At 46.8% G+C, this 17,624-nt stretch overlaps 1 protein-coding gene across 1 annotated transcript; it reads left to right on the plus strand.

Annotated features, from left to right (window-relative positions):
• Positions 1–4,901: 4,901 nt before the first annotated feature.
• LOC102834363 (chromosome unknown open reading frame, human C2orf71) lies at positions 4,902–13,239 on the plus strand. The gene is given in 2 exon segments (XM_006835282.1): positions 4,902–8,608; positions 13,071–13,239. Coding segments are annotated over 2 exon segments (3,876 nt in total).
• The last annotated feature ends 4,385 nt before the right edge of the window (positions 13,240–17,624 follow it).

Raw genomic sequence — 17,624 nt, forward strand, 5'->3', positions numbered from 1 at the left:
GGATAGTGATTGATTTTGCAGCTCAGGAGCGGAGGTCCCCAGGACCATCAAGTGAGAATAATGGAGAGTGGGACCTTACCCAGAGAGGCAGTAATGCCAGGGATGGAGACAGAGATGATGATGTGGATAGATGGGAGTGGCTGGGGACACTGGACTCAGGGAGGGAGAAGGGCTGTGTGCTGGAGGCAGGGGAGGGGCAGGCTTGTGGGGTGTACCTTTTGGTTATTTGATGATGCATGGAAGGGACTGTAATCATTGCAATGAAACAAAATACGATACGATGAATTTAAAGCTGACGTTCTCCCACAAAACTCACAATAAAAACTTTAAAAAAAAAAGATTAAAGAGCAGTAAGTTTATGTTCATGAGAGACGAACAACTCAGGAAAGGGGGTGTAAAAATGGTTGTCCAAATCTAAGAATATAATCAATGTCACTAAAGTATACTGTACAATCTGTGGAATTGCTGCTTGTTTTGCTGTGTGTATTTTCAACAATAACAACTTTTTTTAAATTTAGGAAAAAAAGAGTGACAATGAGTAAAAATTTCCTAGATTCTTTGGAATAGAGAAGAAAACCAATCTCCAAGGCAATACCTTGAGAATGATCATTGGTTTGGAAATAGCTTTAGCCACTTAGATCAAAGGTTTTCACAAAGATGATCCAAGCAGGGGCCCAAATCCCAAAGGAGGAGAATTTGCATAAAGAGTCCTTCAAATGAGCTTTTCTCTCTCTTAAATGGTGAACTCAAAGGGGAGAAGATCCTCCCACGTGGCTCCCTTGTTTACTGGGCCAGCCCAGTGCTGTGACAGAAATGAAACAACAGCTTGATGCCTAACACAGCTCGCCCCCAGGCACTGATTCAGCTATTTGTTTCCCATGAGCTCTGCTTCAAATAAACAGATCGGAAAACTTTATTAATTATGCACTCTGGGGCATACACTGTGATCGGCAGTAGGCTCCACACACGATTCCAGCAGTCAGTCTCCAGAAGAGGTGTCTCTAACTAAGGCTTTTCTGTTTCTGAGACACACACTAATGTTTGCATTCGTTTAAGAAGGTGCAGTAAGAGAAAATGAAGACTATGAAGTCAAGATATCAACTCCAGTTGTATAACTTCAGAAAATACTCCAAGGGTTGCAAATCAAAATAACTTTGAGATGTCATCTCACCTAACCATAATTACTGTTGTGTGCCATTAGTGTAGTGGTTCTGAGTCGGGCTGCTAACTTCAAGGTCAGCAGTTTCAAACTACCAGTTGTTCTGTGGGAGAAAGATGAGGATTTCTGCTCCCGTCAAGACTGGAGTCCTGGTATGATGCTGTGGGCTAACGCACTGGACTACAAAAGTTGCTTTGAACCACAAGGTCGGTGGTTCAAGCTCACCAGCTGCTCCTTGGAAACCCTATACAGGGTTACTATTTGTCAGAATTGACTCGACAACAACAAAAGCCATCGAGTTGGTTCCAACTCATAGCGACCCTGTAGAGAATTTCCAAGAGCTGCTGGCAAATTTGAGCTGCCAACTTTACAGTTACCAGTCCAGTGCTTATCCTACAGTGCTACATCAGGGTCCAACTATTATAGCAAAGTTTAGTAAGACAGAAAACCACAAATGCTGGCAAAAGTGTGAAGAGATTTGAAATCTCATGCACTGCTGATGGGACTACAATGTGGTGCACCTGGTGTGGGAATGGTACGGTAATAGTTGGAAATAGAAATACCATTTGATCCAGCAAACCCATGACTAGGTACGTATCCTTAAGAAATAAGAGTTGGGACATGGACAGACATACGTACAGCCATATTCATTGCAGCATTATGCCTAATAGCAAAGAGATACTGTCATTGAAAATGAAGACCATGAAGTCAACATATCAACTCCAGTTGTAGTAACTTCAGAAAATGAATGAATATACACACAATTATACAATGTTAAAGAATCTGTGGAACCCCTCATACTGTGGATTAAGTTAGAGGCCATTGTTGTTACATGCCATCGAGTTGGTTCCAATTCATAGTGACCCGGTACATGGTTTCCAAGGAATGGCTGGTGAGTTTGAACCCCTGACCTTGTGGCTCAAACCAACCTTGCAATCCAGTGCTTTAATCCCACAGTGCCACACCAGGACTCCATAATGCTGAGTGAAATCAGTCAATTAAATACTGCAGGAGTTTGCTATTATAGAAAGTCAAGGAAAGGGTTACTAACAAGGGGGGAGGGGGGGAGATATTTGGTGCTTACTAGGAATGCGGGGGGAGGAAAGGAGAAATACTAATTAGATCATTGTTTTTGTTGTTAAGTACCGTGGAGTCTGTTCCGACTCATAATGACCCTATATAGGGGTTTCTGAGGATTGGCTAGTAGGTTTGAACTGCCAGCCTTGTGGTTTAGTAGTCCAGTGCTTATCCTATAGTACCACACCAGGATGATATGCTGTTGTTGTTAAGTGTTATCAAGGTGGTTTCAACCCATACTGACCCTATATAGAGTTTCCAAGGGGCAGCTGGTGGACTTGAATCACTGACCTTGCAGTTCAAACTGACTTTGCAGTCCAGCACATTAACCCACAGTGCCACATCACGATAACAGACACATGTTAATTTACTTGAAGGGAAAGTCAGCATGCAATCAGGGAGTGATTCCTACAATATCAGTAAAGAAAAGAAGTCTCAGAAAGGTGCACAACAGGTATGAACAACAAAGAAATGGTATTACACAAGCCATCATTCATTATCAGAAATAACAATCTACAAGTGGATACATAGGCAGACAGGCAAGATGAACAGGTATGAGCAGGCAAAATGGACTACTCAAGACCACATAGATTTTGCATATGATATTTCTGCAAACATATTTGTATCTGCTGTATATATATCCATGTGTATAATGGAGCAAAGAGGGGGCAAAAGTATATAAACTTCTTAACCATAACCAAACAACTGAAGGGAATGTGTTACTGAGCCTGGAGGCTTGGGACCATAGTCTCAAGGGACACCAAAGTCAATTGGTATAAGATAGTTCACAAAGACAGTGTTGTTTCGTGTGTAGCAATTGGGATCTTAAAAGCTTATGAGCAGCCAACTATGGTGCAGCTATTGATCTCAGACCAGAAGAACTAGATGACTACTCTGAAAGAGATCACAGTAGAGGGTCATGGACAGAGTGGGAGAAAAATGTGGAATTAAAATCAAATCATGATTAAGACCAGGCTTACTGGGCTAATGGAGACTAGTGGAACCGCCAAAACTATGGTCCTTGGTCACACTTCAAGCCTCAAACTGAACTCATCCCTACTCAACTTCCAGCCTAACAGTACATTGGTCGATAGGGTGGACACTAACGCCAGGGAAGTGTGTATTCCTTAGAACAATAAAGTATATGAAATCAAAAGCAGTATCTGCCCTGGGATAAACTTCAGAAGGCAAGAATGTATAGGCAAATGCAGAAGGACGAACGGGAATGGTAAACACAGGAAGGAAATGGGAAGAGTGTGGTTACATTGGGAGGACTATAATCAATGTCACGAAACGAGAACGTGTATGAATTGTTGAATGGAAACCAATTTGCCCTGTAAATGGTCACTCAAATTACAATAAAAAGTTTTTTTTATAAAAAAAGATGAAGATGCTCCAAGATGCTCAGTACACTATTTTTTGTATTGTTGTTAAGTGCCGTCTAGTTGGTTCCAATTAATAACGACCCCATATAGGGTTTCCAAGTAGCAGCTGGTGGGGTTTGAACTGCCAGCCTTGTGGTTCACAGTCCAGTACTGATCCTACAGTGCCACACCAGGAAAATTAAATTTGGCAACAACATAAATGACCACAACTAGTTAAATGAAAGCCCCTCTTTCTTCTGTAGACTGTGGAAATCATGTGTTAAGAGCAGAGACATTACCCAGGAGGCTGCAGTGTGTGGGCAGAGATACAGACACAGGAAGGACAAAAACTCCACCAGTAGGAAATCATTTCCAGACAACTTAAGGATAGAGGTTTGTTCCTTAACAAACCAATGCATTTTCTTGGATATGTATCATTCTAAGTGGCCTAGCAACCAGGATGGAAGGAATGAGGACCAGAAGCAGATGGTTCTGCAGTAGTACAGTACAGTAGTATAGAAGAAGTATACTTCTTCCATGTAAAGGAAAGAAACCTGGTCTTTTCATTCCCTGATTGAGAGATGTTCTCCATCACTCACTCATTGCTTCCATTGCTGTCTGTTAAGTGTTTTCAGGCCTTTCTGATCATGACGTACTGGCGCCCACTCAACCGGTGTGTCCTTCTTAACCCTCTGAAGGTTACCTCTCTGGCAAGGTCTGTAATCAGCAAGTCCTCTCTCCTGTTCCACAAATGTGTCTCTCCTAGAGCCTTTTTCAAGGATGCCTCATTTCTTTAGCTTTTATATGGTGGGCATCTGAACAGAATTAAAAGCACAAACATGTGCAAAAATAATCTGCTTCCCAATATAGTAGATGCTGAGAAGTTCTGTATTAGCTCACACTGAGTGCTAACTGGCTGGGGCATGATTAACCTAATAGGCTTACAGTCCCACTAGCCATCCCCATCTGTTAGGGACATGAGCGAAACAGACTCAATCTGTGAGACTGAGGCATCTGCCTTCAGTAACAGCACAGGGTTTGAAATCATAGAATTACAATAGCACTGCAGGCACCAAGAGAAGCTTTGCAGGGGAGCCAAGGAAGTTGACTTCAAGGGCAGCTGGCTTCCAGTTTAGCACTGAGCAATGGACTTCAAAGGATTCTGAGCAATGGACTTCAAAGGATTCTGGTCTGGAAGTTGCCTGGATGGACTTGTAAGACAACCTTTTGCTTCTCTTTCAAATGCAATTCTCTGATAATTCTTAAAGGTGGAGGGTGAAAGATCACTACAAGGTGAAATCATGGGGTGCACACCTTCCCACAGTGACATTGTGAACAGTGTTACAAAGAGTGGCTTTCAGTTTTTGAAAAAGCCCAAGGTGATTTTGTCAGGGCATCAGGCGGGCGATGAAAGATGCTCTATCCCTTTGTTGCTTAAAAGTGCCACCTGCTATGACTCTGGTGGTGGCCAGTGCCTGGGACAGAGGACAGCTGAGGAGCAGCCAAGGGCCAGGTGGAACCAAATCACAACTGAAGGTCTATGTCAGCTCATGGAGGATTCTGTTTCAGGCTAAGGGAAAGATAGGGTAGGACTGACCCTAAAAGGCAAAACCTTTCCATCCCAGCCAACCAAATCACAGAGTCATACGGCTAAAGACATTCTGTTTAAGACACAGAGTTCTCATGGATTACAAAAAGCAGCCTTATCTGGGGAGGAGTTGGGGAAAAATAGTACTCAGCAGACCTACCCATGGGAAAGGAAATCAAAATGCCACAAACCAGGCAAACAGGACCATTGTTGCCAAACAGTCCTGCCTCCTTGCGGGTCTGCAAACAAGGTGGACTTTCCTGAGCCCCTGGTTGCAGCCCACCACCAAACTTACGCCTACCTGCACTCCAGCCTCTCCAAATACGAAGCAATCCTGTGCATCATCCATCAGGCCACCCAAACCCAGGCGTCACTGCAGCCCGTGGTCAGCTTCCTGCTACTATGCTTTGATAAGGTCAACCAGCTCTTGGGGGAGATCTCTAAAGATGGAGAAGCACTCCTTCAGCAAGTTACGGCTGATCTGACTTGGCCGTTGGGAGAAGGAGAGACCCGGGAGCAACCAGATCTCTTGCAACAGCTCCTGCAGTATACAGTCAGCAAGCTGCAGCAGCTCAATGACACAGTGGGCTCACTCACCTGCAGCCTCCTGGGACATTCCAGAAGCTTCTTCCACTCCTGCACAAGCCACTTGGAAAAGGAGCTGAGTCTAAAGAGGGGTACAGGTGAGCATCTCTTCAGAGTTCTGGGTCAACTTGGCGAGAGCTTGGTGAATGGCCATGAGGACATCGGGGGACAGGGTCTCCCCTTGTGCTCTCAAGACAGTGGCATTGATGCTGACAAAGAATCCATGCAGTCCTTGGAGAAGCTGGACAAGCAAGCCAGCTGGGACATTGTGCTGGAGCCCATAGAACAGAAGTCAGTAACCTCACCCCAAGTGGAAACCAGGCTGTCACGACAGGCCTGGCAGCCAAGTCCCTCCTGGTTAGGTTCAGGCAGACAACAAGACTGTCCACTCTCAAGGCTTCCAACGTCAAAGGTTCAGCCAGCATCACTTCAGGAAGCAAGAAACCAATGTCCTTCCAATCCAGACCCAGAAAGTATTTCCTCTAGACCTTTGGGACCAAGCACAAACACTCCATGGGATTCCCTTGGCAGCCAGGTCCCTGTGGAAGCATGCCTCTCTAAAGGTTCCATGTTAGCGGACCCTCCATTCCTCAGTGAAGACAAGGACAGCAGCCCAGAGAAGGAGGAAGATGAAGCTCGCAGCATGAGTCCACGTGCATGTCAGGACACAGCTCCACTTCCAAGGCCACGGTCTTCACCTGCTGGCTGGGAAAGCACATTTCAGCATCACTCCAGGAGGTATAGGAGCCCCCAGACCCGTGACATGATTCGGAAGATGAAGGAAGCCATCAGCAAATTTGTCCCTGTGCCCTCTGGACCCCCTGACTGGGCTGAAGAGGAGAACCGGAGGACAATGGGCCCACCAAGACCTAGCACGGTCAGTGGCAGCAGGGGGGCTCTGGTGAAGCAAATAAGGTCCCAGTCAGAGGGGAATCTGAAAAGCCATATGGAGGGCCCCACCCTCCAGGAGCTACAGAGGGACCAGAGGGACCTCAGCCAGAGGCTGGAGGCATTCTATGCACTGGGGGCACACAGCCAGCGGCACAGCAAGGAGCAGCTTCTGCAGCTCAGAGCAGCAGCTTTGTGGACAGACACCAAGGGCCAGGTGACTCCGACCAATGCTATCAGCAAGCTGAAGGCATCTCTCACCAAAAACTTCAGCATTTTGCCTAGTCAGGACAAGAGCATTATGCAGAAGTGCAATCCCCACCCCGAGAGTGAGCAGCCTTGGCATCCCAACGCCAGCCCATTGGGTGAAAAGAGAAGCAAGGCTCCCAGGACCAAGGACTGTAACACTAGAGGCTATCCCACCAGAATATCAGTCAAGAAACTCATTGAAACTTTCAGTTCCACTAACAGTCTGAGTTCACTGGGGGCTTCCAAGGACTCTGAGCCAAACCTCTGCCTCAGCAAGTGGGGGGTTCCCATCATGCCTCCCAGATTCCCCATCTATAGGGGACTTGTCTCTTTGTACCCTAAGGCCCACATTTCTCCAGCAGCAGGCTGGAGGTCCTTTGCACCTCTCTTTCCCCCTCTGCTTACAACAGAAGCCTCCAAGAGTGAGGATATCCACAGTGAGACAGAGGAGGACCCCCAGCATCTTCCTCCACCACCTTTGGAAATCCTGATGGACAAATCATTTGTGTCTCTGGAGCCCCGAGAAAGCAGTGATCCAGCAAGAAGCTTCCCTGAAGGGAACAGCATGCCAGGGATGGGAAGATTTGGCCCTTCCAGGAGAATATGGACTTCCCCAAAGTTGAGAGCCTCCATGAGCCCCACTGAGCTGCTGCCCAACAAGGGCACAGCCAGCACTACCAGGCCCCAAAGCACAGGGCCAGGGGGCAGCAAGAGTAGCTGCAATCCTAGAAAGCTTATCTTGGACTTGAACCACCCACCAGCCAGCAGCCAAAACCCAGAGGTAGAGGGTGGGGTTCAGAGTCAGCCACAAGCAGAGAAGACGACAAGCCATTGCAGGCATACCCAGAAGACATTACCCTGGCGCTGCTGTAGCCACTTATCCGGGCAAAGGAGGGCCTTGGAACTCAGCCTGGCTGTACCAATGCGAAGACCACATTCTCCTCAGGCTTCAAAGCAAAGCCAACAGAGAAGTCCCCTGGTGGTCAGGAAGACCTCTCCCAGAAGGGTGCTCAGGGCACCCCTAGCTGAGAAGAGACATGAGAGCCTGCCCTCCTCCCACAGGCCAGCCCAACCAAGACTCCCCACTGTGTACAGGTCCCCTAACCCACCACTCAGTACTGAAGCACCAAGCCCCCCAGTGAGTCCCAGGACGCTATGCCCACTAACACTGAAGAAACAAATGTCCCCATCACCCCAGCACAAGGTGTCCAACCCTCCCCCAGAAAGCCCACCTGATCAACACAAGGTCTCCAGCCCTCCTAGCCAGAGAAAAGAAGCAAGTTCCCCATCCTCCAGTCCCTCCCCATCTCACCCAGCATCTCCCACTCTGAAGGATAAGGAAACAAGAGACGCTGAAGACAGCCCAGGAGCCATGGCCAAAGTATCTGAGAATATATGTTCCATATTCTGTCCAGCCACCTCCTCTCTGTTTGAAACTAAGATACCACTCTCAAGAGCTTACCTACTGACCCCCCCAGAGGCTGGGGGCTCTCTCCGGACACCAGCAGGATGCTGGAGGAGTAGCAGTTCAGGGCCACGACTGAAGACAGATTTACAGAGGAGAGTGGTTCTGTATGCCCTCAATCCTCAGCCTTTCATCAGAAAGACAGCTTCTGAATGCCGGTCTGGTGTCAGGCTCTGGCTGTCTGTCTCTGGCTGCATCCACACAACTAGTGAAGCCCAGCGTAGCCAATGCAGGTAAGAATCATCCTCAGGAAGATGGAAGGGAAGAGCTAACAGGCCTTAGGATCTTCTGGGTCAATAGTTTTTAAACTGTGATGCAAGAAAAGAGGCAGCTGGGAAAGTTGCCTAGTCCTCCCCTTCTTCAACTATGAGCAGCTGTGCTCTTACCTGTTACCAATCTGAGGTTTCTGAGAAAGATTTTTATTGAAAACTTCTGCTGTATTAAAAATAACGTTGAAAACAATCAAGCCAGTCAAATCCCTCCTTCATTTTACAAATGGGGTATCAGGTGAAGTGACTTGTCCTCACAGTCAACTTGCTATCACACTCTGGTCCCAACTGGGTGGTTTGTCCAGGTTAATATTATCGTAGATCTGTGTCTAGGGTAGAAGTTCTCAAACATTTTGGTTTCAAGACTCCTTTCAAACTCTTAAAATACGAGAACCCAAAAGAAGTTTTGTTTATTTGGGCTCTATCTGTTGGGAAGTGTCATTGAGTGAATTCTGACTCAGAGAGATCTATATAGGGTTTCCAAGGCTGGAAATCTTTACAGGAGCAGAAAGTCTTGTCTTTCTCCTTCAAAATGACTGGTGGGTTTGAATGACCGACCTTCAGTCCAGTGCTTATCCTACAGTGCCACCAGCGCTCCTTTTGATATGTTGTTAAGTACTGTTGAGTCAGTTCCAACTCACAGCTGCCCTGTATAGAGTTTCTGAGGAGCACCTGAGGAGTTTGAACCACTGACCTTGCAATTCAAATGACCTTGCAGTCCAGTGCTTATCCTACAGCACCATACCAGGAATCCTTTTGCCACATTAGATAATATTTAATTAATTTTAAGAGAACAAAAATAAGCCCATTACATGTTATACTAAATAACATACTCATGAAAACCAACAATATTTTCCACACAAAAAAAAAATTAGTGGAAAGAGTGGCATTGTCTCACATTTTTTGCCAATCTCTTTAGTGATGTTTAATAGAAAAGAGCTGGATTTTCTTATCTGCTTCTTCATGTGATCTGTCGTGACGATCACATGTCATGTAGATGCTGGATCACGTGTCATGTAGCCTTCACAAGAGAATGAGAGTGAAAAAAAGCATGTAACATCTTAGTCTGAAAACTCCTTCCTACTAGAGCACAGTTCTACTCTGACACACACGGACTCACCATGACTCAAAATCAACTCAATGGCAGCTAGTGCTGGGGGTGGATTGTTATGAAAATATTTTTGACCACTCTGGCCCTAGAAGTATAGCATGTAAATGACTACTTCCTGACCTCAAACCTCTAGCCTCACTTATTCTCCAGCTCAGTCTGATCTCTGTCTCCCCACCAGAGATTACAGAGTAGAAGCAAGACTTTCCCCGTGACGCTGCAGGATAATGCGCTGGACTGCGAGGTTCAAACCACCAGTCACCTCGGAAACCCCATACAGGATCACTATGAGTTGGAACCAACTCGATGACACTTAACCACAACAATAAACATCAGAGCCAAGGCTGACTGAGTTTCAAGTGCATGTGCTCTCATCAGGGACAGCTGACTTGGATGTCACTTGGCCAGCCATGCCCATAGGCCTGGACTTTGGGGCCTGAATCCAAGATCACCATTATTATAGCCATTGAAAGAAGAATTCTCATGCTCAATGGTGATTTTGCAGAAAGAAAGCGTGATTTTTCAGGAATGCTGGCTTGGGGAACAAAAGATAACTTTGAGGCCTATCAGTCAGGAACTCTTCTTACCAATATGTCTTGATGATCAGATCAGACAAAGCTTAACCAATACCAGTGCCTGCTACCTTTGCATGTACCCTTGTGTAAACTAGCAGTTAATTTCTGCCTGACTGGTAAGTGTTGCAGACCTCACAGGTCTGTTGAGGTGTAAATAGTAATTTTGCACAAAGTACTCGGCAGTCAATTTTAAATAAAGATGTTATCTCAGTAAAGTTGTATGTTATTATCGGTATATAAACTTTCCCAGCCACTTGAAAGAAATGAAATATTGATTCTTTTTTGCAAGAATCTTAATGTAATATTGCTCTTTTCTTTAATCGAAAATTAGCTTCCTACAGCACAGTGGCCTTCATCTAAGAACCTCTATAAACGTTAGTGCATCATGCCTTACATCATGTGGTTATTAGATTTCTAGCCATCCACGTGGTTATTAGATTTCTAAAATGGTGCCCTTCAGGAGAAGAACTTTCGAGAACAGGGAAAAATAACACGACATTAATGAAAAGCACTAACATTTTAAAACAGCAGGAACAATCGTATAGTAACATAAAATTGTTCAAGAAGAAAATAATGCCTATCTCTCAAGAGTTCTCCTCAGAATAGGGCAGACTATGGTCATTTTTGGCTAAGTGGCAGCATCAATGAGCTCAAGCGGGGAAACAATTGTGAGGCTGGCCCAGGACTGGGCAGTGTTTTGTTTTGTTGTGCACAGGGTCGCTATGAGTCAGTACCGACTCGATGGCACCTAACAACAACAACAACAAGAGGTTATTTTATGTCCTGAATCTCAATACTTGGCTGGGGGGCAAGCGGAAGTGGTGGGGGATGGGGACTTCATCTTTGAAAGAGAGAACAAGTCCCAAGCAGGAGCCTCCGAGGTCAATGTGAAAGGGCACATAATGACTCCCCAGGATCCTGCACCAAGCCAGTGCCAGAGAGCCAGCAACTAGGGACAGTCTCCTGCACCTGGTAGCAGTTCCCTTCTGTCGCCTGGTATGGCAACTGGGAAAATCCAGCTCCTAGCCTGAGCCCCTGTAGATATGGAAGCAGGGTAGGCTGGGGGAAGAGGCAGCTCTAGGACCAGACTGTCTAGCCACAGTATCAGCCTCCACAGCATTCTGGCCCAGAGTTGCCTACCACAGGCTTTCCCCTGGACATGCCCCCTTCTGCATTCCTGCCAGTTAGTCCTCTTGCCAGGGGTGATAGAGTGAGGAGGTAGATATGCCTTTCCCGACTCCAAAGGGCACAGGTGAAGTAAAGTGAGAGCTGTTGCTCACCAACCATGCTGGGCCCTGGACACCTACAGGGACCCAGGATCAGGTCAGAGATGATGTGGTGGGCTCCTCGCCACCTCTTAGCTATCTTTGGAATCATGATTAGCATCCAAATGCAAATTTGTCCTCCACTGGTTTGGTGTCACGTGTGGCTTAGTATGCTATTTAATGAAATTCATTAACTAGGTGGAAACATACTGTCTGCTCTATGTCCATGGGGTCCTGAGGAGATGGACAGAGAGGCGCTGACCAAAGCCCCCAACCCTCTGAGCTTCAGGTGCCTACCTTTGTATGACTTGGGGGGTTCCTAATGTTCTTTCTGGAGTCCTAATATGGCGCTGGACCAAAGGTCAGTTTGAACCAAAAGGCCAGCGGTTCAAACTCACCAGGTGCTCCTCAGAAACCCTATGTTGTTGTTGTTGTTAAGGGCCGTCGAGTCGATTCCAACCCGTAGCGTTCACTAAGAGTCAGAATCAACTCAACGGTACTAAACAACAACAGTGCGGTGTCCTTTCTAGGTTTGACTTTCTATTAATTCTATAAAGCAGCAGCATAGTGACAACCCACCCCTTACTGAACACTTACGACGTACCACTTAGTAAGCAAAGAGTTTTACATGCTTCACTCGATACTGATTGATATCTCTACATACCCTATGAAATACGTGCTATTTGTATTTCCAGTTTATAAATATGAAAGCTGAGGCTCAGAGAGATTCCACTGATAAAAGCTGCAAAACTGGTAAGTAGAAGAACCAGGGCATTAACTCAGGCAGCTAGACTCCAACCTTCACCCAGTAATCACCAGCATATAACCAAGTGTGGCTCTCTGAGTTAGTCCAGCCTTCTAACATGCTCAAGCCCACCCACTCCCAAATTCCCAGAGCCTGTCCATCACACTGAGGAAAATGTGTGGGTATCCCCACCTCCATGCAAGCCCCCTCCTAGGCTCTGTCACATATGGCTCAGCAGCTGGGAAACTCTATTCTATCCAAATGCTGAGCCTCCGCTCTGCCAAGAAGTTTCCATTTTCTCCATTCAGGAAAAGGGTGGCAAATGAGTGAAGCCGTTTATATGTGTGCGTGTGTGGCTTTTGTTTTGTTTTGTTTTTAATTCTAGGAGCTAAGCCCAGCCCTTGATTAAACAAGAAATGTTTTTTAAACAACATAAAGGCCCAGCTCCCACAGCTGGGAGTTGCTTTGTTCAAGCAGTAGGATCCTGGGCATCAGGGAAAAGAATACGACTCAACCTGTCAGCCAAAACAACCTCTAGCTCAGTCCCCACAGTGCCAGTCCTCAGCAGGCAAGCAGCACGGACAGCAGCCTTCAGGGCATACTTGACACAGAATGAGAGGCTCTCCGGTTCACCAGTCAGTGGGACAGACCATGAGCAGGACAATGGAGATGGGGAGGGGCCAGGAGAAACTGCAGAGCAAGTATTTCATCTGCATCCATCTTCCCTTTGCAGCAGCGATGAGGCCCCCAGGAAGGACACCGAGCCTTGGAGCAGCCTCTGTGGCCCGGAACTGAATCTAAAGCGTGTATCTCCCCCAGAGCTGTATGTACTGGGCCATGGGCTACAGCGAGAGGACCAGCTCCAGCCAGAAGCACAGCCCCAGCAGAAGGCAACAGCCTGACTAGCCAGTCAGTGGAGTCCCATTGATCATCAAGGGTGCCACCAAGCATCCTGGCTTCCCCATAGGCAGTGGGCAAACCAAATTCCTATTGAGGTGTCCTAGAAAGGTGTGCAGGTGCAATGCTAGGCATGTCTGCTGACTCTGGCCTTATAACCACAACAGACAGGGAGGCAACTTTTAAGATGTGATTGTTTTCCGTCCAGGTACCAATGACTAACAATGACTTTAGACCCCCACAATGGCACCCTTTAATTTGCCAAATATTGACATTAAAGACAACAAGCCAAAACGTATTTATTGCCTGCTGGACGAGACAGGTCTTTTACCTGTGGTGCCACTCTGCATTTCCAGAGCCCGCCCACTGCATTGCCCGGTCTGCGCCCTCTTCGTGGTCACAGCTAAGCTTGAACTACATGTTGCAGCTATTGTGCGAATCCACCTCATTGAGGCTTTCCCTCATTTGTCCCCCTCCCCCACTGGCCAACCATGATGTATTGTTATAGCAATTGGTCTTTCCCGTGATCACCCCATTAGACCATCAAATTCTCACAGTGATGTAGACATCATTCTTCCATTTTGAAAATTAAAAAATATATATAAAATGAGGAAGGCTGTGGGGTGGGGGGCAGGAGGCTAAGTGTCTTTGCTCAAGGAAGAGAATAAAGCAAAAATCTGAACATGTGTCTGGCTTCAGAGTTTATGTTCTTTTCATTGCATATCTGATCTCTTTGTCTGTCTAAAGCATTCATGGATGTACCAATGGTTGGAATGTTTTGTTTTGTTTTTTTAAGGTTAATTGGTGGTTCTGCATTGACTTTCCCATTAAGAGTTTTGTTTATCCAGAGATGAGAAGACTGAGCAGGAATTAAGATGCTCAGTCCCACCCACCCTCCTCCCTCTCCTTCCCAAGCCCTGCCCCAGCGCAGTGCCCGCAGACAAGCTGCCTCTCGCTTTAAACATGTCTCAAATGTTCTTGCTGCCCTACCCATCCACATGCTTCTTGGACTGAGTGGGCACAACCAAGCCTCCTGAACAAGGCGCCTATTCTCTGCATGCCATGGGTGCTGAAGCTCTCAAAGGCAAGTCACATGCTTTCAAATGCCAGTCCATTCCTCAGGCTCCTTGGGCCAACTTCATTCCCACATCATCTATAGAACTTCTGCTGGAGCTGAAATTTGAGCCAAGAACATTCATTCGTTCCAAAACCCTGTGTCTGCCAATGAGCTAGATATTTGCTGTGCATCTTGGAATTTTGCCATTGAGGGCTTGGAGTGCTTCTATTTAGAAAAAAAAAAAAATGTGCAAGTAATTGGGTGATTCAATGAGTGCTCAGTGCATTGTCAAAAGACAAGAATTCTCACCCACATGGTACAATTAAGGAGCATCCTCCAGATCTGTTGCAAAGGTGATTTTTTTTTTTTAGTTTGGGAAAATTCCGTATCTAAAACCTTTACTTTTTAAAACACAGAGCAAGCTCAAGATCATTGTCTTGGGAACCACAGCTACCTCCCTTGGAAGTAGGCTATGCTCCAACTAAATAAAGCCCACATTAACTTTGTCCAGTTATTAAAATGGGGGTGATAGGAATTATCTCTTCCAAATCCCCTAAAGGAGAATCGGTTAAACCACTAAGAGGAAGCCATGACCCACTCGTGTATGTCTGCACACATCACCTATCCACTCTAAGTTGCTCAGTAACTGCACCAATCGGCTAAGCAGTGCTCAGGCCAGAGCAGGGCCAGTGTCTGGCCAAGACACACCCATGGCCTGCAGGCAATGGGAGGAAGTCCAGCTACCTGGCCTTGTCCGGGACTGAGGAGAGTGTGTGACAACAGTCAAGCTTAGGAAACTTTTTTTGGTAGAGTCTGGACATTCTCCCTGAATGGCTAGGCAGGCAGCCTGGGGACTAAGTGGTAGGTCCTAGAGGAGGCCCACCACTAATAAAGCAGGAAATGAAGGCAGTGCTCTCAGGTGCACCAGCCCCTAGGTGCTTCATGGAAGACAGGTCAGAAAGTGGGTCACAGCCTGTACTGGGGTACAGGGGTAGGATTTCAGACCTGGGAGTCAAAAGAAACAACTCCAGCTGCTGGGAAATGGAATAGAGGCACAGTTGATGAAACTGAGATCCAGCATGAATGCTTCGTCACAGGGACAATAAAAGGCTGGTTCCTGGGCAGGTGTCTCTGCTGGGGTATGGAGAGTGCAGATCACACCTTCTGTCAGTGGGCGTGACGCCAACATGACCCCAGGTCAGTGGCAACAGTGGCATCAGGTGGACCGGTGCCACAGGTGGAGGGGCCGTCAAGGCAGTGGTGGCTCTAGGGTTAGTGTCCCCATAACTCAGTGTAGTGTCTCATCACCACCCCTCAGCGCTTGTCAGTGGGGTGTGGGTGGGTGGATCATGATGCCCACTATTGAGTGGAGAGGAGGATCTATGCAAGGGGTCACAGGGGCAGTACGAAGTGGTCCCACCCATGGGGCAGTGAGGGGATGGTGACACCAACCCCAGTGGCTGCACTGTCCCTGGAGCCAGGATACTAATCGAGGACCAGAGCAGCAGAACAGGAAGTGAGGCTGAGTGAGCCCGCTGTACATCCTGGAGCTTGGGAGAGGGTTGAGTACGTATGCTGTGGCTAAGGGCACCCAGCTGTGGTGATGAGGGCCCACCCAGTCACATCACAGAGGGATCAGCCTCTTAGAGAGCTGGGGAGAGTCTCACTGTCCTCACAAGTGTCATGGCCTAAGGCTGTCTGGGATTAGTGATTGCTTCCACCCCAAGCAAGGCTGGCCAGCAGTAGGAAACAGTAGACAACTGCAGACTATACAGCAACTCCCAAAATTCCTTCTAGCCAACCAGAAAGCAGTGCATGATCCCTCCTTATCTTTCTGGAGGCACTTCACATTGATTGAGCACCTACTAAGGGCAAGGACCCTGAAGATGTCTCCAGACATGATTTGATGAGAGACTCCACTTGCCAGGTAGCAGGAACACTGAGCTCCTGTGTCACTTGTATTGCCCAAGGACCTGAAAGTTGTATGAATACCCAAGAAAGCTTACCCAAGTCAGATGGAGAGGGGCTGCCAAGATCAAGGGGCTGGGAGGAAACAAAGGTTAAGGGTGAAACAGTGCTGAGCTAGCATGAGAGCAGGTGGGTCAAAGATGTGGGTTGTTTGTTTGTTTGTTTGTTTTGTATGGCTACCATAGCAACTATCAGACTTGACTTAAATTAGGCATGAATGAGACTTTATACAAAAGAAATTAAATCCACCACCAAAGGCAACATCTCAGTTTTGCCCCTCCTGGAGCTCAGGCCTTCTACAAACCCATGTCTATGGTTCTGCCTTGGAGAGCACGCTGCTGCTGGTGGCTGCCCATCCTCTCCTTCACCAGAGATCCTGTCTTTGCTGGCCAAATTTACTTCCCTTGCCCAAAGGAAAAGAGAAGGTGGTTTATGTTTTCTTTACATTAATTAATTAAGCCAGTGGACCCAACCCATCAAAGATTCATGAGTCTATTTTTCTTCATAGAATTTGAAACCAAGCTGAAATATTGAATATAAGGCCAAAGGTACGCCCCTGACAGGCACTCAACTAAAGAGGTGCACACTATACCCAGGAGTCCTTGAAAGGTGCAAACAATTCACATATTCTGCTACTAACTTTTACGCTAGGGGTTCTAGTTCACCCAGAGGCAGTTGGAAACAAAGGTCTGGCAATCTATTCCTGAAAATGAGCATTCGAAACCCTATTCTACCCTGACACACATGGGGTCTCCATGAATAAGCTGGCTCAACAGCAACTGTTTTCTATATTATTATATCCATGTTCTTATTTTTGGACTCCTGCTGTGGCACCATAGGATCAGCACTGGACAGCGAACCACAAGGTGAGCAGTTCAAATCCACCAGCTGCTCCTCAGAAACCCTATACAGGATCGCTATGAGTCACAATTTACTCAGAGGCACTTAAGAACAACGACATTCTTATTTGGGTCCAGTCCTTTCTAGGTAGTGTACATTCCTATGGAGGTCCCCAGAGCCACAGGGAGGAAGGAGCTCAGTTCTTTATCCAGAACCTTCGTGATAATCAAACAGTTCTGCCCCAAAGGGGAAACACAAGTTTCTGGTTCCATCAAAAGGATTCATGGAGAAAAACAGCAAATATAATATTCCTACAGAAGAGCAGTAGTTTTTGCAGACATAAATACAATCCCCAAGATGAAGTATAACTTCCCTCTATAGCTTAGGTCCTGGTGTGGCACTGAAGGATAAGCATTCGACCACAAGTTGAAAGGTCGGCGGTTCAAACTCACCAGTTGCTCCTTGGAAATCCTATACAAGGTCGCTACGAGTCAGAACCGACTCGCCAGCACTTAATAACATAGC

The sequence above is a fragment of the Chrysochloris asiatica genome, unplaced genomic scaffold, assembly GCF_000296735.1.
Source record: "Chrysochloris asiatica unplaced genomic scaffold, ChrAsi1.0 scaffold00016, whole genome shotgun sequence".
Classification (NCBI taxonomy): Eukaryota; Metazoa; Chordata; class Mammalia; order Afrosoricida; family Chrysochloridae; genus Chrysochloris; species Chrysochloris asiatica.